Source organism: Danio aesculapii, chromosome 8, assembly GCF_903798145.1.
Source record: "Danio aesculapii chromosome 8, fDanAes4.1, whole genome shotgun sequence".
Lineage (NCBI taxonomy): Eukaryota > Metazoa > Chordata > Actinopteri > Cypriniformes > Danionidae > Danio > Danio aesculapii.
Window position 1 is genome coordinate 39,762,054 of NC_079442.1, and position 24,937 is coordinate 39,786,990.

Genomic DNA, 24,937 nt, shown 5'->3' on the forward strand with positions numbered 1-24,937 from the left:
ACTTTAAAGAATTTAAGCATTTAAAATGTCAGATGACAAAATGGTATCACATTTGACACAATGCTTAAAATGAACATGCTCTTGTGAACAGATGTTTTGTGGTAACTTTTGATGACTTCACCATATTAACCAACAGATAGCTGCACTTCGTGTGTCATACCACACTGTTGACAATAGTGTCAGTTGTGCCTTTTCTGCCCTGAAACCTTTGATTAAATATATAGTCACTTTAAAATATAAAGCAAACATATTGGATTTGTAGGCAAGTGACACAACAACAGTGTATCTGTATATTAAGTGTACCATTTTCTCTATTGACCTTCAGTTAACAACTTCCGTTACATGGTCAGTTGTTTTGTTTTTTTACGACATGTCCTGTTTCAAGTCCTCATTCCTTTAATCTAAAACCATCCTCCCTTTTAAACATTAGATGAAACACATTTCAAAGAGTTCCACATGTTGCAGAGTCAACAGAATTGTTCTAGAACCAACATAACATGCTGACACAGTGAGGTTATACACTCTGTAAAATCACTTTATTGCGGATTATGTTGTACTGTCCTTGGGCAAATATGTGTATATTTCATAATAACGTGCTTAGTGTTTTATATTACTCTTGATGCGCAGAGCAGTTGTTTTTTATTGGAAAAATCATCATATAATAAAACACAGAATATAAAAAAATCACTCCATATAATAAAATCACTAGTATAAGAGTTAGTAGAGATATTTACTCTATTACAAAAAGGATTAATAAATTAGTTGCTTTGTAAAACTCGTTGCATGTTACACTTTTCAACAAATTGAAGATTACGTTATGGTGACGACTATGTAGTTAGCACGTCAGGTTTTGTAACCCAGCTTCAGTCACAAGTTTTCGGTTTCCATTGAGAGTTGTACCACAGTGGCTCATTATAGGAGGGAGTTTGAGCTGTTATCAGCAGGGCGCATATGGTCACTGAAGCGCATTTCCACATTGACAGAATCAATATTTGTGTCGACGTTACCGCATGAAGCGAGTTAACAGTCAGGTAAGGTATATGTGCTTTATTTCTGGTTCGTTTTGAGGTTTACGTTAGATCACACAGCAGATTACTTTGATTTATTTTGATCCAAAGGTAAGATGAAAATAGCAAACAACTGCGTTCAATTTGTGTTTCTTGTTTAAAAACGAGCTTTGTGTCAGTGTGGCAACACAATGAAAGTTTTGCGATATAAAATGTTGTATATGATTCTCGCGTGTATTAGCCAAGTTGTTGAACATAACGGGTTGGTTAAGAGCGTTTATTAGAGCTAATGGGGTCAGATAATAATAAAATAAATAACTAATAATTTGATGTAAGGTTTGAGAGAAAATTAACAGACCTCTTCTGAGGATAACAATCATAAATCAAATATGAGTTTGAACAAAATTTGACGTCAAACTGCATTTTTTTGCTTAACTTCCTCCTTTTGCTGCCAGTCGATCTCAAACAAAGCAGTTAAATTATTATTTGATCAGTATTTATACGATGTGAGAAAATAATTTTAATTAAAATGTATTTTCAGGGCAAATGGTTAATTAATTTATCTACTAAGCAAATTCAAATCGGTTTCACGCAGCTAAATAAACCTGTTCATAGCTAATACTTGCACAGCTCGCTTGATGTTATCCTAATGTTTAATATCATTGACATATTCATGTTCGATCAAAATGGTTCATTCTTTATCACCAATATAAAATGATCAATTAAATTGCTGTTTCCAATATAGCATATTGCTTTTTCCACTTAAAGTTTACTATGACAATACATGAACAATAAATGTAAGAATTTTCGGTAAAACTTTAGAATATCTTGGAACTAATATACATTAAATAATGCTTAACTAATACACAGATGTATGACTAACGAAGAACTAAACCATTTATTGGGCTAAATATCATTCCGAATCATAGATTAAGAAAACAATAAATTAGTTAAATGTGTGTGCCAATGTATTAATTGTCTAATAACATAGACCTATAGTATTAACTAATAGTCTACATTCACAAATGGCTCTTTAGAACATTGTGTGTCATTATATGCAGACAGGCCCATAGCCAGGGGGGTTCGAAAGACCCACCCCCCTACTGACAAAGTCCAGAATTTGACCCCTATATGAGCTCATTTGTCTCATTTTAGACAGTATGCCATAAATTGCGAAAATTATCAATAGAAGAAGACTTTAAGACAAATTTAATAATATATTAGCATTTAAATAAATTCTTTTTTCATATTTTTTCAAATTTTTTTATTTAAAATTGTAATCTCATTACATTATTTATAAAACTGTAATAACTTAATGCACATTTGTAAATAAACATACATTTTTGTAAACATAAAATAGTATGGTAAGCACAAAGACAAAAATGTAAGACAAATTTTTGTTGCATCAAAAAGTGTGCTTATGCTAACTGACAAGCTAATCCAGCAAAAATTAGTGCTTAAAATGTCCTAAAAATGCAGTATTTAATAGAAAATGAGGTGAATAATTGCAAACAGGTCCACGTTTTGAGAAATAAGAACCATTCCTTTTAATAGGCTGACTACGGTCCTGGTAGATGATATAATTATATTTTACTCCAGTCTGTCCTTCCAGTACTAAATTGATGAAACATTTGGTGAATTCTCAGGGTATAAATCAATAATTCTAAAACTGTGATTATTCCTCCATAAAGCAGAAATACTTCCCCCAGTTTAGTCACCTTTTACTGTTTCACAGGATAGTTTTACTTATCTTAGGATCAAAACTACACCAACTGTGAATGAAATTGTATGAGCAAATTACAGGTCTATATCAGAAACTATAACAGGTCTATTGAATATTTAGATGGACAAAACTCTCTGAGTGGTCTTGTTATTATTAACCCAATTATCCATTTTTTATATTAACTAATATAATATAACTATCCATTTGGAGTAAAAATTCAAAACATAAAATCACATAGAAAGTATATGTTAACATATTGAAACATCTGTTTATATTTTTCAAAACAACAGAGTTATGGGATCAGAAAAATATCAATCTGTGAACATTTTTTAGATTTGAAATGAGGAAAATAAACATGCGTTATGGATGTGAGCAAAAAAAGTTAGTAAATTCACAGTAAACAACATAATTTGTAGTAATTCTGTCAATTAAACTGCACAATCCAAAAGAAACAATACTAATCAAAAGGATAGGAGTTGGCTCACTATAGAACTAAAATCAATGATTTTATTTAACATTTTTGCATTCACATGGGAAAAGTTTTGTTATGGATGTGACAGATGTGAAATTGCCACTTGTGTGACTTTAGTAAATCAAATATAATTGCTTGAAAACATTGACAGAGACATTTTTGAGTATTTTGAAAGTACTGTAAAATACAAGTCTACACAAAAAAGAAACCGTTTTACTATTTTGGTGAAAACTTTTGACACGGAATTGCTCTATATCCTTTTCAAACTATCCCTCTAATGAAAAGAAAAACGTTTATCAACTTCATCTGGAAAAACAAACACCCACTTATCAGGCTGTCCTTGCTAGATTTGCCTTGTGAGAGAGGGGCATTAAACCTACCAAACTTAAAATGGTTTCACTGGGCCGCTCAGAGCGGAAATGTTCTATTTTGAGAAATTGTAACCCCCACCTGTATTTCTATAGAGGCCCACTCAATTCCAATCCATTTGAATTTATATTTGTGTTCAGCAGATACTAAATAAGTTAATAAAAATATACTAAACATTCATTTATCAGAAATACTATAGTAGTTTGGTTTGAGGCTCTTAAGTGGATTATCACAACTCTCGCATTTCTCATCTGTTTTTGAGAAGAGCTAAACTGAACTGAATTTAAACACTTAAAACTGAACTACACTGTTCCAATTTACTATGACCTTTTATGTGAAGCTGCTTTGACACAATCTACATTATAAAAGCGCTATACAAATAAAGGTGAATTGAATTGAATTGAATAATGAAAATTTTCATCCTGGTAGAGGCAATCCAGGCTTGGTCAACTCAAGGTATTAGCAAGGTGTCTGATCTCTATGACTAAGGAAACTTTATGCTTTTTTATTATGGCAAGACAAGGTCAACGCTTGGCTGAACCCCTTCTTTCTAGTTTGCAAAATATTACAATCAGAATCAGAAAGAGCTTTATTGCCAGGTATGTTCACACATATGAGGAATTCATTTTCGTGACAGAGCTTCTACAGTGCAACAGAATGACAGAGACAGGACAAAAAACAGATAATAATAAATATATTTTAAAAATAGAAGTAAATAGTGAATGCAAATATATAAATTGTACAGGTTTATTACAATATGCAACGTTATAATTGCAACTGTTATATGCAAATTGGCATGTAAAGTATGTTAAGTAATTAAGTATATATATATGTGTGTATAAAAAGTAGTGATGTTTGTTCCACAATTACTACAATAAAGTGTTCATGAGATGGATTGTTTGAAGGAAGAAACTGTTTCTGTGTCAGGCTGTTCTGGCACGCAGTGCTCTGTAGCGTCGACCAGAAGGTAAAAGTTCAAAGAGGCAGTGTGCTGTGTGTGAGGGGTCCAGAGTGATTTTGGCAGCCCTTCTGCTCGCTCTGGATAAGTACATTGTTCTTGGAGAGTAGGGAGTGTTGTACCAGTGATTCGCTCAGCAGTCCGAACTATCCAATGTAGTCTTCAGAGGTCAGATTTGGTAGCTGAGCTAAACCAGACAGTTATTGACATGCAGATGACTGATTCAAGGATGGAAGTGTAGACCTGTTTCAGCAGCACCTTTAGAAGATTGGCAGCTGACTAAGGAAGTACAGCATCTGTTGAGCTTTTTTGACAATGGAGTCAATGTGATTGTCCCACTTCAGGTCCTGGGTGATGGTGGTGCCCAGGAACCTGAATGACTTCACTCCTGCCACAATGCTGTCCTTGTTGCTTAGTGGGGGGAGAGCAGGGGGTTTTCTCCTTAAGTCCACTGTCATCTCCACTGTTTTGACGCGTGTTGAGCTCCAGGTTGTTGTGACTTCATCAGACAGCCAGCTCCTTAACCTCCTGTCTGTAAGCAGACTCGTCACACTGAACTGTTTAAAAGGTTGAGGCCAGGTATCTGTTTAATATAAACAGTTGGTGGACAAATAAAAAAAAGTCATTTAATGACAGACTTCAAGCTTGGTGGTCTGACCTGCAGGTTGATATAACAGAGGAAGAGTGGCAAAAAAGCTTGTTTAAAAGCCCAAACTCAGACAACAAACACGCATTTTAGATTGCTTCAATATAAATGGCCGAGTAGACAGTTTATAACTCCAGTTAAGTTGCACCATTTTAACTTGAATATCCAGTCTGATCTCGCGAGGAAACGTAACTATTTTATGTTTTGTCAGTCTAGTGGCTAATTCATACGAATTCGAATTCAGTCATACAGAAAATGTATGATTTTTAAAAGGATGCGTGGCACCCAACCCCACCCCTAAACCCAACCATCATCGAGGGATAAGCAAATCATACTAAATTGTACAAACTAGATCATACGATTTCATATGAACTAGCCACTAAATCAAAAAAACACTAAATCAGGCCTACAAAAAATCTGAACAAAAATATTTTTGCTGAAGATCTACCCAGCAGGCACACAATGCCTAAAGACCATAATAACCTAATATTAGGTTAGATTTTGATCTCCAATAACAAGGACATTGATATTTGGTTAATTTTTGGTTGTATTGGAAAGTGACCAACATCATGAACCAATATCGTATTGACGTCAAATACTGATGTTTATTTGTCAGGTATGGCAACCAAAACCCAATGTCTGATAGACGTCATAGTGGAAACGTCCACACAACGTCAAGCTGTAAAATCATTAGACATTGTTATTTGGTTGATTTTAGGCTGGACATTGACATCAGTCTGATTTTCATTTACTAAACCACTTCTTTGAATGTTGAAATGATTTAATCAAATAATTAATTCTTTGAAATTTGTAAAGGAATTAAAATTGTACACTCTTAACATGACAAGCTTTTAAATGAATGTTATGATGGGGGACAATAGCAACAGCATTGCAATTGTCTCAACTCTGTCAACCATGATGAAACTTTCTAGATGCAATAGTTTTAACACTTGATTGTTATTCCTATTTGAAGCTAAGAAAACAGTGATTTAAATTACACAATGAATAATGTTTTACAAAACAGATTAGACAGAATGAGAAATAAACATTAAAAAATTTATTTTAACCTTAAAAATTTGTTTTATGCTAAAGCAATGGTCGCATAAGGCTAATGTCAGATTGAGGAAGGGTTTAACTGAGAATATGTAGTATGAATATCAGTACTCTAGCTCATTCATGAATGGAGGAATAAGTCTAGTTGCAACTGCCCCCCGCTCTTCCCTAATCATTAATAAAAAGTTTAGCTTTGCATAAGTCATATATTAAACTATAATTATATGACATTAGTTAAGCATTGTTTAATGCATATTACTGCATCCGTAGTAAGTTACCAAATTTTTGATTATTCCACGGTCTGCTGAAATTCTTGGTTTCATTGGCAGGAAGGTGTGCAATAAAATCTTTTAATACCCAGCTACAGTTCCAGTCAGTTTTGATAACCGTTTAGTTGTAACCATAGTAACTCAATAAACATAATCTTCATTGCTCTGTGTGATCTTGAGGACTGCAATGTGCGCTTATTAGATATGCTAGTATAATTTACATGCAAACACACACAATCACTCTCATACGAGCTAGTTTTAAATTGTCTAGAACTTATGACCATGGAATCAGCTAGGTGATCAATGTCTTGATGTGTATTAAAGGATTTTTAAATGCACAAGGTGAATGCAGTTTGATTCTCTAAAAAAAAGACTTTTGGGTATCTTATGAGGTATTATGAGGGGCCCATTAAATTTGAAATCAGTGTGAACAGATGCACTTAGTCTTTTATCATCACAAATCAACAGGTTTCTCTATAGTGGCCATATTTTCATATAATAATAGAGGAATAATATAAACCAATGTAAGATTTGAACCATATTTTATCAATTTAAGTTCAAAGATCCATAACTTTAAGCCATTTTTAATGCAACTATGTATTTGATTCACTTTTGTTTCAGGTCTGAAACTTATAGCCATTGTTTTAATTCATTTTGACAAGGATCTTGGCCCTCCCTTTGACCCCGATTGGCCCTGGCCTGAACAAAAAGCTGGGGTATACTTTCAAAGGTACCTGTACATAATAGTAACTAAAGCAAACAAAAGTGTACCTATTGGAAAATACCACCCAAGTAACAAATTTTACACTTGTATTTCTGAGAGTATGCTTCAGTTTTCTGATAAATAGGATAAACATAATCCCACAATACCCCATCAGTTGATTAGTCATTGGTATTGTAAATGAAGGTGAATACAGTATATAATGTGAATATTAGATATTTACGGTAAGAAAACATGAAAAACATCAGTGTGCGCACATCCAAAACATAATTAAAGGCAGGTGCTCGATCAAGGTAGACACAATGGAAAAAGTAAGAAAATCAGCACGCTGCCACTTCAGCTCTCAAAAACAACTGTAATATGCCAATAAGTCATATTAAATTGGTTTTTGAGAGCTAAAGTGGCAGCGTGCCAATTTTCTTCTTTAACTGCATGAAAACAAACACTAATGGAATATAAGCACTACTAAAACTAGCAATAAGCAGAGATAAGCTTAAACAGGAATGCTTTATTTAAATTTGCATGACTGGAAATACTGCTTATCTTGAGGAATGTAAAATGCACTATAAACTTAATGTTGAGCTTCAATATTCCTAAAGCCATTTTTTTAGCAATGAATACAAGTAAGAAAATGAATATATATAATTGAAGTCAATATTAATAGCCCTCCAGTCAAATGTTTACTCAAATGTTCAAATGTTTTTTTTTAAATGACATTTTAATTGAAGGGATGTTTAACTGAGCAAGGACAATTTCATTTCTGCGGAAAGTCTGTTTTCAAGAGTTCACACGTAGCTGATGATTGATTATAAGTGTGTTTGGCATGTTGTCCCAGGAGCCCTGAGCTTATGAGATCCTCGAGCCCGGGGCTCTCTCCCGTTTGCAAGGCGAGAGGGGAGTTTGAGCTTAGGTAGATCTCGAGAACTCCCCTGCTGTTGGAAGCTATTGAGCAATTAGGAATTGTTATGAAGATATAACTACATACTAGGAGCACGTCTATAGTGCGAATTTGGATTAGTCAATTAACTTAAGTTGCATGTTTTTGGATGGTGGGAGTAAACCGGGGGAAACCCTAAACATGTGAACTCCGCACAGAAACGTTGACTGGCTTGGTAAGGACTAGAATCAGTGACATTCTTTCTGTGGGGCAACAGTGCTAACCACTGGGCCGCCGTGCTGTCCATCTAGGAAAGGAGGAGTAGGGGAGGAAGGGAGGGATTCTTTAAAATGAATATGACTATGGTGTGGAACTTAGGTTATTTATGGAGTCTTAGGAATCATCTGATTGGTGAATCATAAATTGGATAATTTGGGACCAGCCATAAACAATCATAAGCACGTGATCTAGATTAGTTTATAAATAAACGTTACTTTTATGCTGCGGTTACACTGGACTTTTCTCCCCTTAGACTTCCATACATACGCACGCAAATGCGTCAGACGGGAAACGCAAGCTCAAGTTTCGCAGATCGCCGAGTTGGAAAGTTCAAGCTTGGTAAACTCTGACATGCGAAATGGCATCACTTGATTGTGTAAGACCAATCAAGAATCAAAACATGACTTCTCTGAACAGGAATTTAAAATATATACCAATCGCTCACTTTTTTAAATGTCTAATCATCTTGTGAACTAAACTCTAGTGTGACCGCAGCTTCAGTTTGGCTGAAATAACAGCAGTCATTAAAATTTTTAAAACAATTTTATGGTCAATATTAGCCCCCTTAATAAAAATATTATTTTTTGATTGTCTACACAACAAACCCCTTATCCAATGATCTTTCCAATCATCTCAACCTGCCTAGTTAACGTAATAACCCTGTTAATTCTTTAAATTGCATTTTAAGCTGATAGTATCTTGCAAAATAATAGGAAAAATATTACGCACTGCCAACACAGCAAAGACAAAAGAAATGAGTCATTAGACATTAGTCATCAAAAATATTGTTTTAAAATTGTGTTAAAATGAAGCATGAAGCAACATTGGAAAATTTGTAAAAGAATTAAACATTTACATGGAGGCTAATAATTTTGACTTTATATAGTAACAAACTTGTAAATGCAAAGCAGATATTTCAAATAAGAAGAAATGACAGCAAAAATACTCTTAAAAGTATAAAATAAAAAGTATAAAAACACTATTATTTTGTGTTCCACATGAAAGCGTTCCATTTTAACAAACAAAACTTCATGCACTCAATTCTTGCTAATTAAATTACATAGTTGGCATATGATTTGAAAATGTCAAATGGTAAAATGACCATTAAAATTCTATTCATACATTGCACAGATGAGTACATAGTGTCCATTTTGTGTGTGTATACTGCATCATTTAAAGCAAAATGCACAAATGTCTTTGTTGAGTGCCCTGTGTTTTTGTGACTAACAATACTGTCAATTGTGTCTCTGTTCATCAACAGGTGCAAAGATGAAAAAGAAAACAGTGGACATGATAGCGTTATTTCTAACTGGTGTTGTGTGCCTGCTCATTATCATAAACAAAAATGACTCTAAAGAAGAAGTGAAAGCAAATGGCAGAGAAAAGCATGAAAAACTTCATGACCTAACAGATTTTTCCAGAACTGAAACTCTTCAGCCATCGTCTTCACGTTGTGAGCTGAATATGTCAGCTTATAATCTTACTGAATTTTCTGCTCTGCCAGATCATATCAAAGACTTTCTGCTTTACCAAAACTGTAAGAGTTTTCCCATGCTTCTCGATGTGCCTAATAAGTGTGGTGGAGCTCATAGGTCTGCAGATGTCTTCCTCCTGCTGGTCATCAAGAGCTCTCCAGAGAACTACGATCGCAGAGAAGTTCTGCGGAAAACATGGGCTGAGGAGAGACTGCACAAAGGTGTGTGTATCCGTCGAGTCTTCATAATCGGCACAACTAGAAGTGGCTTTGAGAAACGCAGGCTGAATAGGCTACTGAAGCTGGAGAACAATGAGAATAAGGACATTTTACAATGGGACTTCAATGATTCATTCTTCAACCTTACACTGAAGCAGATCCTTTTCTTAGAGTGGATGGACAGAAGGTGCCCACACGCCAGATTCCTTTTAAATGGAGATGATGACATTTTTGCCAATACATTTAACATGATCGAGTATCTCCAGGGTCAAGAAAACAATGATGGAAGTAGACATCTCTTTACTGGGCACCTCATCCAGAATGTAGGGCCTATAAGAAACCCTTCAAGTAAATACTATGTCCCGGTTCAGATACAGGAGTCTGAGAGATATCCTCCATATTGTGGTGGAGGAGGCTTTCTACTGTCCGGCTTCACAGCCAGAACGATCTACAACATGTCTCACTCTGTAATTCTGCTACCCATTGATGACGTTTACATGGGAATGTGTCTGGAAAAGGCCGGCCTCAAACCTACATCTCATTTTGGTGTAAGGACTGCTGGTTTGAATGTTCCAGCTGAAAATGTCGACAAATTTGACCCTTGTTATTACAGAGAAATAATTTTAGTCCACAGATTTCTGCCACACATGATTTTTGTGATGTGGAATGAAATACAAAACCCAGATTTGCAATGCGGAAAGATCAATGTCAATAGAACAAAAGAGCAGGGTGTGTGAAGACTTTTTGCAAAGGGAAATATAATAGCTTGCTGGATTCAATATGATCAGGATTTTTTTAAGTAATGAAAAAAATGAATGCCTTTTCCGAATGAGGTTGACTTTTGCACTTTAATTGGGTGGTTGATTCTTTCACAGCGATATTTATTGTGTTCTTTATAGGACTTATGTTTGTTTTGAATAATCAAAGAGTGCTTTCAGTATAAAATCTCTCAGAAATAAGGTACAAAGCTGTCAAAGTTAGCGTACAAAAGCGGTGACATTTGATATTATTTCAGGATTTTTTCTAACCTTTTCGGGGGGGTTATGTTTACTGTTTATGGTTACTGTTATGTTTACTGTTTAGGTTTATGTTTACTGTATATTATATGTAGACAATACTGTTACTCTAAACATTTCCACAAATTTTGTTACATTTGCAACTGCAACCTGCTAAATAAACAAATAGAAAGGTACTGTCAGCTCCATTTAGAAACTGAATCGAAGTCTTTGATTATTCAAGTCCTTCTGGATTGAACAGATTCACCAATTTTATTATTATTAAACTGTGAATTACAAATCAAATTAATTAAATAGGCAATCTGGACCATGTGCGTGTTTTTAAATTATAAAATGATTATTAAGTATGTTTACAGTCTTCGTTTTATTGGCATTATGAAATGCAGATTAAGTGACACACAGATAACTCCAGCACCCATAACAAGCTGTGCCCAATGTAGAATTATCAATGAATTAATCCTTTTTTCACTTTAAGATTTTATCACATGCGATTTTATTATATGAAGACATGCACTATACAACATAGATGAATCTCAAAGATTGTACAATGTGGGGATATTTGTGTTGTGTTGCAGATTTCCAATGTCAAATGTCTGTAAACTGTAAAGGTGATTATTTTCCTAATTTAATATTCACGTTTGTTTGTGCTGTCTGTGTTTAGCTTTGTTAATGCTTGTTATTAATATGCTGGTAAATATGGTGTTCTGAAGGATTATTTTTGCACAAATTATCTTATTAGTTATTGTACCTATCTTACATTTAATAACCAAGCAAATGTCTTCTTTGTAGCAGTTTTTTTCACAACTTTTTATTCTTTCTTTTTGTGGGATTTATGTATAGACATATACACTCACTGGTCACTTTATTAGGTACACCTTACTAGTACCAGGTTGCACTCCCTTTTGCCTTAAAAACTGCCTTAATCCTTTGTGGCATAGATTCAACAAGGTACTGGAAATATTCTTCAGAGATTTTTGTTCATATTGACATTATAGCATCACGCAGTCGCTGCAGATTTGTCAGCTGCACATCCATCCCAGAGGTGCTCTATTGGATTGAGCAATACTCAGGTAGGCTATAGCGTTGACACGATGCTCAATTGGTACTAATAGGCCCAAAGTATGCCAAGAAAATATCCCCCACATCATTACACCACCAGCCTGAAACGTGATACAAGGCAGGATGGATTCATGCTTTCAAGTTGTTGATGCCAAATTCTGACCCTACCATTCGAATGTCGCAGCAGAAATCGACTCATCAGACCAGGCAACGTTTTTTCAATCTTCTGTTGTCCAGTTTTATTGAGCCTGTGTGAATTGTAGCCTCAGTCTCCTGTTCTTAGCTAACAAGAGTGGCACCTGGTGTGGTCTTCTGCTGCTGTAGCCCATCCGCCTCAAGGTTTGACATGTTGTGCGTTCAGAGATGTTCTTCTGTATACTTCAGTTGTAATGAGTGGTTATTTGAGTTACTGTTACCTTTCTGTCAGCTGGTACCAGTCTGGCCCTTCTCCCCTGACATCATTATCTGTAAATTATCTGTAATTTATCTGTAAATCCTAGAGATAGTAATCCAAGAAAATCCCAGTAGAACAGCAGTTTCTGAAATACTCAGACCAGCCTGTCTGGCCCAAAAACGGACCAGTGCCATGTTCAAAGTCACTTGAATCACCTTTCTTCTTCATTCTGATGCTCAGTTTAAACTGCAGCAGATTGTCTTGACCATGTCTACATGCCTAAATGCATTGAGTTGCTGCCATGTGATTGGCTGATTATAAATTTGCGGTAACAAGCAGTTGGACAGGTGTACCTATTAAAAAGTGGCCAGTGAGTGTACATTTGACTTTTTACAATGGATTACAGAATAATGCCATTATCTGAAAAAAAAACCCCAAAAGAATATATATTTTTAATATGGAAATTAAATAGGAAAGCAAAATGCATTTATTGTGTTTCCTTGAAGTAAAAGTGCACAACCTGCAAAACCAGAAATCAGAGCTCATAGATTATCTAGACATAAAGAATCAATAATTAAACCACTTAAACAAAAGCTTTCATTCACGAATGTCATATTATTTTGAGCCTTAACAGGGTTTTATAAAAAACAAGTCACTAGATCAAATCATCAATTCCTCGCTCAGTTTAAGTTACAGGACAACATCAAAGAAAAGTCATTCATTGTACCTAATCAACCAATAATAGACATCAATAGCAGAAAGTGGATTTATTTTTCTATTATTATAATAGTTCTGATAATAAAATGATCTCTTTCAGTGAATTCAGTTTAACAAAGGTGTGGAATTACTGCAAATTATTTGATGCTGACAGTAAAAATATGTGCAAATAGTGCAGTGTGCTATTGAATCTGATAGATATCAGTGGGGGATTTACACAGTCCAAATTGCAGCATCTTCCTTGCAAGTTCAAATAGTGATATATTTGCTAAAGTGTCTTCTTGTTAAGTCTAAAAGTTCCAGCTCCAAGATGCTTTAACAGATGCTAAAAGGAAGCAACAAATATACACTTATAATAAAATATTCACGAGCCTCTCTTGTAGTTAAGTTCCCATGTTTCATGTTCATTTCATGTGTTATTTCCTTTACCCTGTGCTCTCCTTAGTCCCCATGGTTACCCCACTTAGTTCCCCTGTGATTTGTGGTCTCCATCCCCTTGTTTAACCCTTTGTTCTCCCTGTATATAAATCTGTGTGTTTCTGTTGTTGAAGGTCAGTCATTATCTGGTGTTTGGATGTAGTACCTCTTTTATTGTGCTTAGTTCCTCGTGCATTATGGTTTGCTTTTGTTTGGATTGTAAATCTTTGGTTCAGACTCAATCCAACAGTTGTCTTTCTCCTCTTTATATATTAATTAGTTTTAGCTAAATGTATTGTAAAAAAAAAGTGATCCTAATATGATAACATCCAGAATGTAACATCCTCTACAAATGACCCTACAGGATTATTCTGTTTACATTTTACCCCTAGCAGAGGGATATTGCACAAAAGTAGAATTATGAAAGGCAGAAAAACAGAAAATGCCAAATGCTGCTATGTCAAGCCTGGTGTAGATAGCCAGGATGCACATTCATGGCATTAATAAACAGATCACGGGATTGATAGCAGAATCAATGATGCAGATAAAACCGGTTGGGTACAAATTGAAGATAAGGTATTAAGCTGAGATTTTTAAGATATTCTGGATTAATTAAACCTTGACTCAGTTATTTGACTCGGTTTTATTATTATATTATTATTATGAAACTAATAAATAGATTTTTTTTTTGCAGCTAACCTGCTTCAAAGCAGGCTAACAAGATTAATCACGTTAGTTTTGCTGTGTTTTACAGTTACTTCATGTTCTACACCGTTTACATATATTTTCCAATCATTAGCATTAAAAAAGTCTAAAGTTAAATTGTACGGGAAAGTGCATTCATTTTCCTTTGGCTTAAGCTACGGTCCCACTGGGCTTTGTGTGTGCGAAATTCTGTCGTACTGCGCTGCGAAAAGGGGCAGGATTAAACAAGATGATTAGACGTTTAAAAAAGCGAGCGATTGCTCCATGTTTTAAATTTCTGTTCAGAGAGGTCGTGTTTTGATCCTCGATTGGTCTCACGCAGTCAAGTGATGCGATTTCGCAGGTCAGAGTTCACCAAGCTTGAACTTTGCACCTCAGTAACCTGCGAAACTTGACGCATGACCCTGCGTTTCCGGTCTGACGCATTCGCGTGCGTATGAATGGAAGTCTATGGGAAGAAAAGTCAAGTGTGACCGCAGCTTTATTCCCTTATTTATCAAAGATCGCCACAGCGGAATGAACCACCAACTATTACGGCATATGTTTTACACAGCAGATGCCTTTCCTGCTGCAACCCAGTACTGGGAAGAGATAAAAGAAGGGAGAGATATTTAAGAGAGATAAAATATATGATTTGTTTTTTTTTTTATGTGGCGTAGATGTCTATGTTGATCCAGGAACATGTCCTGCTTAGGTAAAATCACACTATGAAATAACTAACCTTCTTCCTGGTTAGTGAGGTTTCACCAATTAGAATATTTTCCTGGATCAACACCTGTGTTGATCCTAGAACAACATTTAAAAACAGCCAACCAGATAGATTTAAAGGATAATTTTAGAGTTCATGTTAAGTTTAGGCTTACAGTTAGGGCTATGTGAGTATACATCATTGTTATTCAAATATTAATCCCCTTCGATTTTGAAAATAATTTACAGTTACAGGGTAATAGGTTTAGAGATAAGGCATGGATTTTAAACAGGAATGATGTTCCAGGATCAACATAAATGTTAATCTAAGGTCAAAGGGAGGAAGGAGCGATGAGATGTGAAGTAATGGTGCTTTATAATGGTGTTATACATGTTAAATTATGATCTAGTTCTGGCTTCTACTCTGTGTATACATAGTTTCAAACAGCTTCTGTTTAAATATGGTGAAATAATTACTTTTACCATGAACCATTTAGGACTGTTGCACTTCATTATTAGAAATTACTGCGCAGCTGGTCTTAATCGATCTCAGCATTTTCCTTGGTAAGTTATAAGCAAATTATGTTAACATTACAATGATTGCATTGACATGGTCCATGGACTGTTATTTCAGACAGTTTTTTTTACATTTTGCATGCTACACCAATGAGATAACACAAAAGGACACTTCCTCTATAGCCATAAAAAAACATTCCACAGAACTACAGACAGTGCAGAAAAGCTGACAGGGAGAAAACCCGCTTCTTCTGTGATTATAAAATGGGTCTTTAGTTCCGAGGATTGTATGCAGACAATGTTTTATGATATGCCTTCTCAGATAGCATTGTATTACTGATAGAACATATCTGTGTGACACAGGGCCCTAATCGAATTATTCATTTGTCCTTAATAAATTACTAATACTTTTGACATTGATCTCTGCCTCCTGAGTTTGTATTGAACATGCATGAAATTTTAGAGCTATATTCCAACACTAATCACATAGGCTTAACATTCTGTAACATTCCTACTTTATAAATTAACAAATAGAAGGTTACAGAATTAACCTTATGATATATATTACAATAACATAATAATAACAACAACAATTATAATATATACACAAAAAAACCTCAAAATGCTATCTGAAATTCTCTTTTAAATTGAGCATTTTTTTCAGGCTCCTCTTGTTTTTTGTTATTACAACTTATTCATCACCATACAAATAAGATAACTAACACCTGGGAGCCTGAAAAAAGCTAGGGTAATTATAGAAGAAATTTCCAAATGGCCAGTTTTATCTTTTCCATCAAGTTTCCACCTGGTCAGGAGCATGTTTTATTCTCTAAACTCGGAGTTTCTGTTGGCCTTTCCACCCACCTATTTTAATGCTCATTTTGGAGATGTGCATAAAAAACGATTGAAGGAAACGTCATGATGCACATAACTTTTGACAATACGCATAAAAATCAAGCGCATAACAGAGTAGGACAAACTTTTATTTGTTAAGAAAAGATGCGCATAAACGGTGATGGAAACAATTTTACCGAACAATTTCCAGTATGCGCATAAAAAAAGGTTTGTTATAAGAGATCATTTGGTGTTAAAAATGTGTGTGAATGGATAAATCAGCAGGCTGAGCACATTGTAAAACATCTGAAATGTTGTTTTGGTCATTCTTAAACACCTTAACCTTTTTAGTATTATTGTTATTATAATATTAATTACCTCCAGAGCGTCTAAAACGTGTCAAGAGTGTCTGTTCTTGATTTTGTTCTCTTTGACTCATTAAATGGAAACGCTGCTTTATTCGCATATCTTTAATGCGATATTCCAGTTTTGAACATAAAAATTAATTATTATTTTTGGATGGAAACATAGCTATTGCCTAGATTTTAGTCACACAAAGAACAAAGTCACGTACAAGAATGGCTTGTCCTTTTTAAATAAATAATTATCTTAAATTCACTGACCTTCGACATGTACTGTAACTAGATTATTGAAATTATTATTCCTTCAAAAAACTATTTTTTAGTTCTGCTTACATTTTAAATGTCATATCAACCTCTATCACTTGATTGATTAAAAAAAGGCAGACACAAGTGCTATTTTAAATCTATTAAAACTGATCAACGTGTGTAAAAGTGGGAACCTTAAATTAAGCATTTCCACTGAACATTGAGTTAAGGTTAACTGCATTCTTGATTTGTCAGATTAGTTGTAGAAACTATGCAGAAGCCTATTTTATGTAATTTAATGCAATTACATCCGAAATAACCTCAAAATTACGGCCAATTCTCCACTTTTTCAGGTAAAAATTTTATAAATGTCACACATTACATTACTAATTTATTATACTTAAATATTTAAATACTTTGAATGTAAACTTACGCATACTTGAGCAGCTGTTTTCCCACACTAACTGTCTCTGTTTCACTGATGCAGTGGTGTTGCTTTTTAAATTATGTGGTCATGTTTGCTATAACTTTGCATGAGCACATCAAGTTCAACTGGAGAAATAAAGGCTGATCTCTTTTTTTCATACGTTGCCATGGTGACTCGAAATATCTGCGCTCCATTGATAATGCCTTATTATAGTCATGGTGTGCGCGCTTAACTCTGAGTTGGTCTACTCAAAGTTAATTGACCCAACTCAGATCAGCTGTTCTGAAACTTTTTTGAATTTTTTTTTTTTATCTCTCGGTAAATCAACTAAAGTTGAAGTTTAAACTCTTGTTGAGTTAAACCTCCTTACTGAAACAGGCCCAGACTGGACAGGACGGGAAGCAAATAGAACACTCCCAGAATAGAAAACATGGACACTTAAGTTTTACATCACTGCCGGGAAGTATTGTTCCATTGGAAAGTGGACTTTAAAGTGGAGTTCTTGGAGTATTTGGAAATGTGTTCGAACATGCTGAGCTGCTGAGGCGTAATTACTGGGTTTAATTATAAGCATGTGTGTAAACTACTGGTCGTCGGTAGGCCTACATCGGTAATATTGGGGATTAAAACAGATTACGAATAAAAAAAGACATTCACGTTCATAGCCAGCCTATTAAAAGAGGTGGTACTTTTTTCTCAAAAAGTGGACCTTTTTTTGCAATGATTCGCTAGTCAATTGTGAGGTTTAAATACTGCATACTAGTGACATTTTAAGCACTAATCTTTGCTGGATTAGCTTGTCAGATGTGATCATTGCCACACTTTCTGATGTAGGCCTACCAAAAATATTTTCTATAATTTTATTAAAGTGCTTTTTCGTATTTTACTACGAAGTATTTCTTTACAAATATGCATTTAAATTGTAAGTTATTTTAGTTTTTTTAATGTTATGAGATTAGCATTTTTCAAATTAGACATATTGAATAAAGATTTTTTGAATACTTATTTTTAAAATACTAATTTATTATGATTCATCATTTGAAAATATATATAAATCTGTTAAAAACTGTAGCCTATAAGCAAATAACAAACTGGCCAGCTCATTTTCTCAGTCAGAATGTGCCCATTTAAATTATTACAAATTTATTTGTCTTAAAGTTTTCTTCTATGGGTTATTTTCACAATTTATGATGGCATAGCAGTCAAAAATGGTACAAATGTAGGGGCCAAATTCTTGACTTTGACAGTGAAGGGTGGGCCTGATATTAATATTCACTTTTTATATAACATGATTTTTTTTTTACAAAACACTGCTGCTGCTTTTTAGACGTTAAAATAAGCTATTATTTGATGTAAATTAATAATAGGCTACATAAAGCCTATTGTTTTATTCTATGCCTTTGAGCATATATACGGGTACGTAGACCATTTCTGATTTCCATGTTATATGTAATACTTATTATCAAAAAAAAAAAAAGCTACAGAGCATTTAAAAAAAAAGTTAGTAGCCTAATTTTAGAACTCTTGTTTTCCTTTAAAAATTTTCCGCTTTGGTTTAAACACCTCATTTATCACAATTACTGGAAAAGAGTAACCTAACACACTTATTACTGTAATGTATTGAGCATGAGCAACTCAAAATCGTATACAAGTCCACAAAACACATGTGGACTGGTTGGGCCTACTCCCATGAACCCCTTAACACCCTGGTGAGGGTATAGAGCTGGTCCAGTGTGCCACGGCCCGGATGAAAACTGCATTGTTCCTCCTGGATCCTTGATTCAACCATCGGCCAAATCCTTCTCTCCAGTACCCTGACATAGACTTTCCCTGGGAGGCTGAGGAGTGTGATCCCCCTATAGTTGGAGCACATCCCCCGGTCCCCTTTCTTAAAAATGGGAACCACCACCCCAGTTGCCCAGTCCAGAGGTACTGTCCCCGATCTCCATGCGACATTGTAGAGACGTGTCAGCCAAGACAGCCCCACAATATCCAGTGACCTAACATATACAGGCTGAATCTCATCCACCCCCTGCTGCTTTGTCACTGCGGAGCTTGCAAACTACCTCATTGACCTCAGCTTGGGTTATGGGTGAGTCCATCCCTGCATTCCCAGTCCCTGCTTCCTCAATGGAAAACATGTCAGCGGGGTTAAGGAGATCCTCAAAGTATTCCTTCCACCGTCCGACCACATCCCCAGTCGAGGTCAACAGCTACCCACTTCCGCTGTAAACAGTGTTAATGTGGAGCTGCTTTCCCCTCCCGAAGCACCGGACAGTTTGCCAGAATTTCTTTGGGGCCAACCGACAGTCTTCCTCTATGGTCTCCCCGAACTCTTCCCAGGCCCAAGTTTTTGTTTCCGCAACCGCCTGTGCTGCAGCATGCTTGGCCTGCTTGGCCTGCTGGTACCCATCAGCTGCCTCGGGAGTTCTGCAAGCCAACCAAACTTGACAGCATCCCTTACTTCCGGTGTCCACCACCGAGTTCATGGATTGCCACCTCGACAGGCATCACAGACTTATGGCCCAGCTCCTCACGGCCGCGTAAACAATGGAGTTGGAGAACATGGACCATGCGGTCTCAATGTCTCCAACCTCCCTCGGGATCCGGTCAAAGCTCTTCCGGATGTGAGAGTTGAAAATCCCTCTGACTTGAGGTTCAGTCAGACGTTCCCAGAGGACCCTCACAATACGTTTGGGCCTGCCAGGTCTGTCCAGCTTTCCCCCCTGCCAGCGGATCCAACTCACCACCAGCTGGTGATCAGTTGACAGCTCTGCCCCTCTCTTTAACCAAATGTCGAAGACATACGGTCGGAGATCAGATGATTTGAACCAAGTTGATCATTCACCTCAGCTCTAGGGTGTCCGGCTGTCATGTGCACTGATGGACAACCTTATGCTCAAACATGGTGTTTGTTATGGACAAATTGTGATTTAGCACAGAAGTCCAATAACAGAACACCACTCGGTTTCAGATCATGGAGGCCGTTCCTCCCAATCACACCTCTCCAGGTATCACTGTCATTACCCACCTGGGCATTGAAGTCCCCCAGTAGAACAATGGATCGTTACATATCTATGGGGAAATATAACTCATCGCAGTAGATGCTTTTTATTTGCATTTTACTTAAAGGGACAATCACATAAATTAAAATGTCCTTACTATTTACTCACCTTCAAATGGTTCCAAACCTTTATGAGTTTTTCTTCTGTTGAACACTAAAGAAGATAGACTTGAAGAATGCTAAAAACCTTTATCCATTGACTTTTATATAGGATATACAAATTGCCGGTTAGTATAATTTCTTTTGTGTTCATTAGAAAAATAAAAACATATAAATGTTTGGAACAAGTGGAGGATGAGAAATTTATGACTGAATTTTCAGCTTTGGATGATCTATATACCTTAAAGCTAGTTTGAGTCTTAGACATGAAGCGCTGTCTGGCATCAGTCCTGAATGCTCTCGCTAAAACCTCTATGATGCTGGTATATATGTTTGACTTGGTGACATCATTTTTGGTGGGGTTTCCTGGAGAGAGTTTCAGAAGAACTTTCTGAAAGAGTGAAGTCTCAAAACACAAAAATAAATTCATGAATTAATATAAAAGATGAGGGAGACACGGTGGGTCAGTGGTTAGCACTGTCGCCTCACAGCAAGAAGGTCACTGGTTCAAATCCCAGCTGTGTCAGTTGGCACTTCTGTGTGGAGTTTGCATGTTCTCCCTGTGTTGGTGTGGGTTTCCTCCAGGTGCTCCAGTTTCCCCCACAGTACAAAGACATGCGCTATAGGTGAATTAAATAAACTAAATTGTCCATAGCGTGTATGAGTGTGTTTGGGTGTTTACCAGTATTGGGTTGCATCACATAACGGTATGATGTATAAGTGTACTTCACGCAGGTGAGTGGGCTTGACAAACCACCTGTAGGACACACTCCTTCTGTCTTAATGTACAAGATATTTTGTTAGAAATACTCGTATGCTTTACATATAACTACTATTTTCATTTGTAGGACTTCATTTTTGCATTTCATGTTTAAATACACTATGAAGAACATCAATGCTAATTATTTTCTTTATTCTCTATTTCTGCCTGGGGATACTTATCCCTAGGCCTCTAGGGATTATGCAGTGCCATTTATGCGATCCAAGACCTTTAAAGTAATGATGCCAAGGTTTCCATAATCCTGGACCAGGCCATATCCTGAGCTGATGCTGTGACGGTCATGGAGGAGCTGAGAGCATGAGACTGATTTCTGAAATCCCACAGTGACAGACGAGTCTTCATATTGATCCCATGGGTCAGCCTGATCACCCGCCAGTGACCTACTCACACCTGCAGTTCTCCACAATGGATGTCCAGTGTTCCCCAGCCTCCAGCACTTAGACTGCAGCTCAGGAAGTTTGTGCAGAGGAGAAATGGTTGTGCCCAACTGTGAAGTTTGTACCTTTCCACTGTCGCCACTAGCTTGCTTGGTTGGGACTTGAGGAGCAGTGTTGCTGTGTTGTTTCAGCAGTGAAATTAAACCACACTGAACTGAACTAAACTTCAACTGTGAAAACTGGACTGACACAGTTTCAGTTTACTAGAACTTCTATGTCAAGCTGCTTTGACACAATCTACATTGTAAAAGTGCTATAGAAATAAAGATGAACTGAATTTGTTATAAAAGTTAAAGCCTTTGCAATTTTGCAATTGCACTAATAAATGAGATTTGTAATTTGTTTGACATTTTTCTAATTACTTTTGACACAGAATGATGATCCATGATTCAGGTTTGCATGCAAAGACTGAAATGCACTTTTTATGCACAAACATGGAGTTTTTATTTAGGATTTTCTGCAAAACATTTCCCTTTTAGTTTGATTCTGCCCCAAGTTTTTTCTTTTTTTGGCTTGTGTTGCAGCCATCAAAATCAAAATTTGATTATACAGAAATCAATTTACTTGGTCAGTGAAAACATTGGAAATCTTTTCTTTTCAAAGAGAATTAACAAGTGATTAAAATCAAATTGGCAAAAATGTATTGCATTTTACTTAAGTGTCCCACTTTTTTTTTGGAAATTGAGCTGTAAATGTTTCCATGTAAATGTAAACTTTCAACATGCTTATCCTTTATTTGAAAAATCAAACAAACAAACAAACAAAAAAACAAACAAACAAACAAACAAACAAACAAACAAACCAGTTATGAAAAGCAGTGGTTCAGATTTTCTTATTTTTTTGTTTTATCATATTTTACATTGGGTTTTTTTATCCTTACAAAGCTGCGACAAGGACTCCAATAACAATAAGACATTTATATTCTGGTTTAAAAGAGAATGCAGTTCAATTCATCTTTATTTCTATAGCGCTTTTACAATGTAGATTGTATCATTCATTTATTTACTTTTTGGCTCAGTCCCTTTATTAATCTGGGGTCAACACAGCGGAATGAACCGCCAACTTGTCCAAGATATGTTTTACGCAGCGGATGCCCTTTCAGCAGCAACCCATCACTGGGAAAAATCCATACACACTCATTCACACACATACACTACAGACAATTTTAGCATATCCAACTTACCTATACCACATGTCTTTGGACTGTGGGGGAAACCGGAGCACCCGGAGGAAACCCACGGGGGAAGAACATGCAAATTTCATACAGAAATACCAACTGACCCAGCCGAAGCTCGAACCAGCGACCTTCTTGTTGTGAGGCGACAAAGCAGCTTAACATAAAAGTTCTAGTAAATTAAATTTCACTGCTGAAAGTCCGAACACTGAAGAGCAAATCCAACGATGTGATCAACGATGAGCTCCACAAGTCCGGCAACAGTGACGAAGAACAAACTTCACCAATTGACGAAAGTGAAGGGAAAAAATCTTGAGAGAATGCAGGCTCAGTTGAGCACGACCATATCACCTCTGGCAAAACTTCTTGTGCAGAACTGTAGTCTAGGTGCCGGGGCTGGAGTATCCTGGACGTCCAACGTGGAGAAGCTGCAGGTCTAAGTAGGTCACCGGCAAGTATTCAGGCTGGCCCACGTGATCCATGCGGAGACTCGTCTGTCACTGGAGTCTTTCAGGAATGAGTCTCATGCTCTCCAGTCCTCCATGACCTTCACAGCATCTGCTCAGGATACGGCCTGGTCCAGGGTTATGGTAACCTCTAGAAGTCCTCTGTGGTTGCCATCATCTCTTTACAGGACTTGGATCACATCAATGGGGCTGCACAATCTCTAGAGACCTCCCATTCAGACTATATGATTCTTATTGGCCAGTTATAACAGTGACTGTGTTGGATTATGTGATTTTGTCTAGATAAATCATTCTGTCATCAAGAAGCCGCATAAATGACAAATGTCTGTTATTGATGAATGTTATTGTCTGATTTGTTAGTCTACATGGTGATTCCAGTACTCGCTTACAAGGTTGCAGAGACACTTCTGCAACCTTGATAGCGAGTTCTGGAAGTCTACATGGTATTACTCTACATGGTGATTCCAGTACTCACTTACAAGGTTGCAGAAGTGTCTCTGCAACCTCTGCATTTTATTCTGTCATGATAGTTCCGGCTGCACAGTGGCGCAGTGGGTAGCACGTTCGCCTCACAGTAAGAAGGTCAATTAAATAAACTAAATTGGCCGTAGTGTAAATGTAAGAGTGTGTGAGTGTTTCCCAGTACTGGCTTGCAGCTGAAAGGCCATCCGCTACATAAAACATATGCTGGAATAGTTGGTGGTTCATTCCTCTGTGGCAACCCCTGATGAACAAAAGGATTAAGCTGATAGAATATAAATGAATGAATGAATGAATGAATGAATGAATGAATAAATCCTCATGACACCCTATACGGAAATCGTCCATGACAAAAAGCCTCCGAAATCAAGGCTTTGTTGTTTGTTAAACTGATGTACTGTATAAAGTCAATACAATATTTTCAATCATACTCATGCTGTAATCATACTCATTCTGATATTAATGTATTATTCTTAATTATAAAAGGGTCATTATTTCCATGCGTGTTTCCCTTGTAGCAAACAAATAGGGCATGGTTAAGAATAATAACACAGAAGCTTACCAACAAACAAAAATTCTGTATTATTTTTACATTTTTGTATTATTTGTTTTTATTTTCTTATACTTGTCTCTTTTATTCCTGTTTAGGTAAAGCACTTTGAATTGCCACTGTGTATGAAATGTGCTATATAAATAAACTTGCCTTGAATTGACTTGCATAAATTAGTTGTTTACCTAAAGAGTAACAATCTGCACTAGAATAAGACACTATTGATTTCACACACAGACTTAAAGGTAAAAACAGAAAGTGTTTAATCATAATCTTCCACACTTCCTCAAGTTTCTCTTTATATTTGACCATATTTTTCAAATATTTGTATTTCCATCCAGGTAATCCAATTTTTGCTCTGTACTTTTCAGGTCTGGACTCTGTGGAGGCCAGTTCAGGACTGTCAATGTTTTATCAGTTGTGTTTCTCTTAAAATAT

General features: G+C 36.2%; 1 protein-coding gene across 4 annotated transcripts; it reads left to right on the forward strand.

The window, feature by feature from the left end:
* The first annotated feature begins 898 nt into the window (after window positions 1-898).
* Window positions 899-13,357, forward strand: b3gnt3.4 (UDP-GlcNAc:betaGal beta-1,3-N-acetylglucosaminyltransferase 3, tandem duplicate 4). Of its 4 annotated transcripts, none has more exons than XM_056463958.1 (2): window positions 899-1,036; window positions 9,636-13,357. In XM_056463958.1, the coding sequence occupies exon 2, from the start codon at window positions 9,644-9,646 to the stop codon at window positions 10,802-10,804; it is 1,161 nt and encodes a 386-aa protein (XP_056319933.1). In that variant the 5' UTR covers window positions 899-1,036; window positions 9,636-9,643; the 3' UTR covers window positions 10,805-13,357. The 4 variants fall into 4 exon arrangements, with proteins under 4 accessions (XP_056319933.1, XP_056319932.1, XP_056319934.1 ...); XM_056463957.1 differs by having other exon boundaries at window positions 899-1,031; XM_056463959.1 differs by lacking the exon at window positions 899-1,036 and adding an exon at window positions 1,055-1,118.
* The last annotated feature ends 11,580 nt before the right edge of the window (window positions 13,358-24,937 follow it).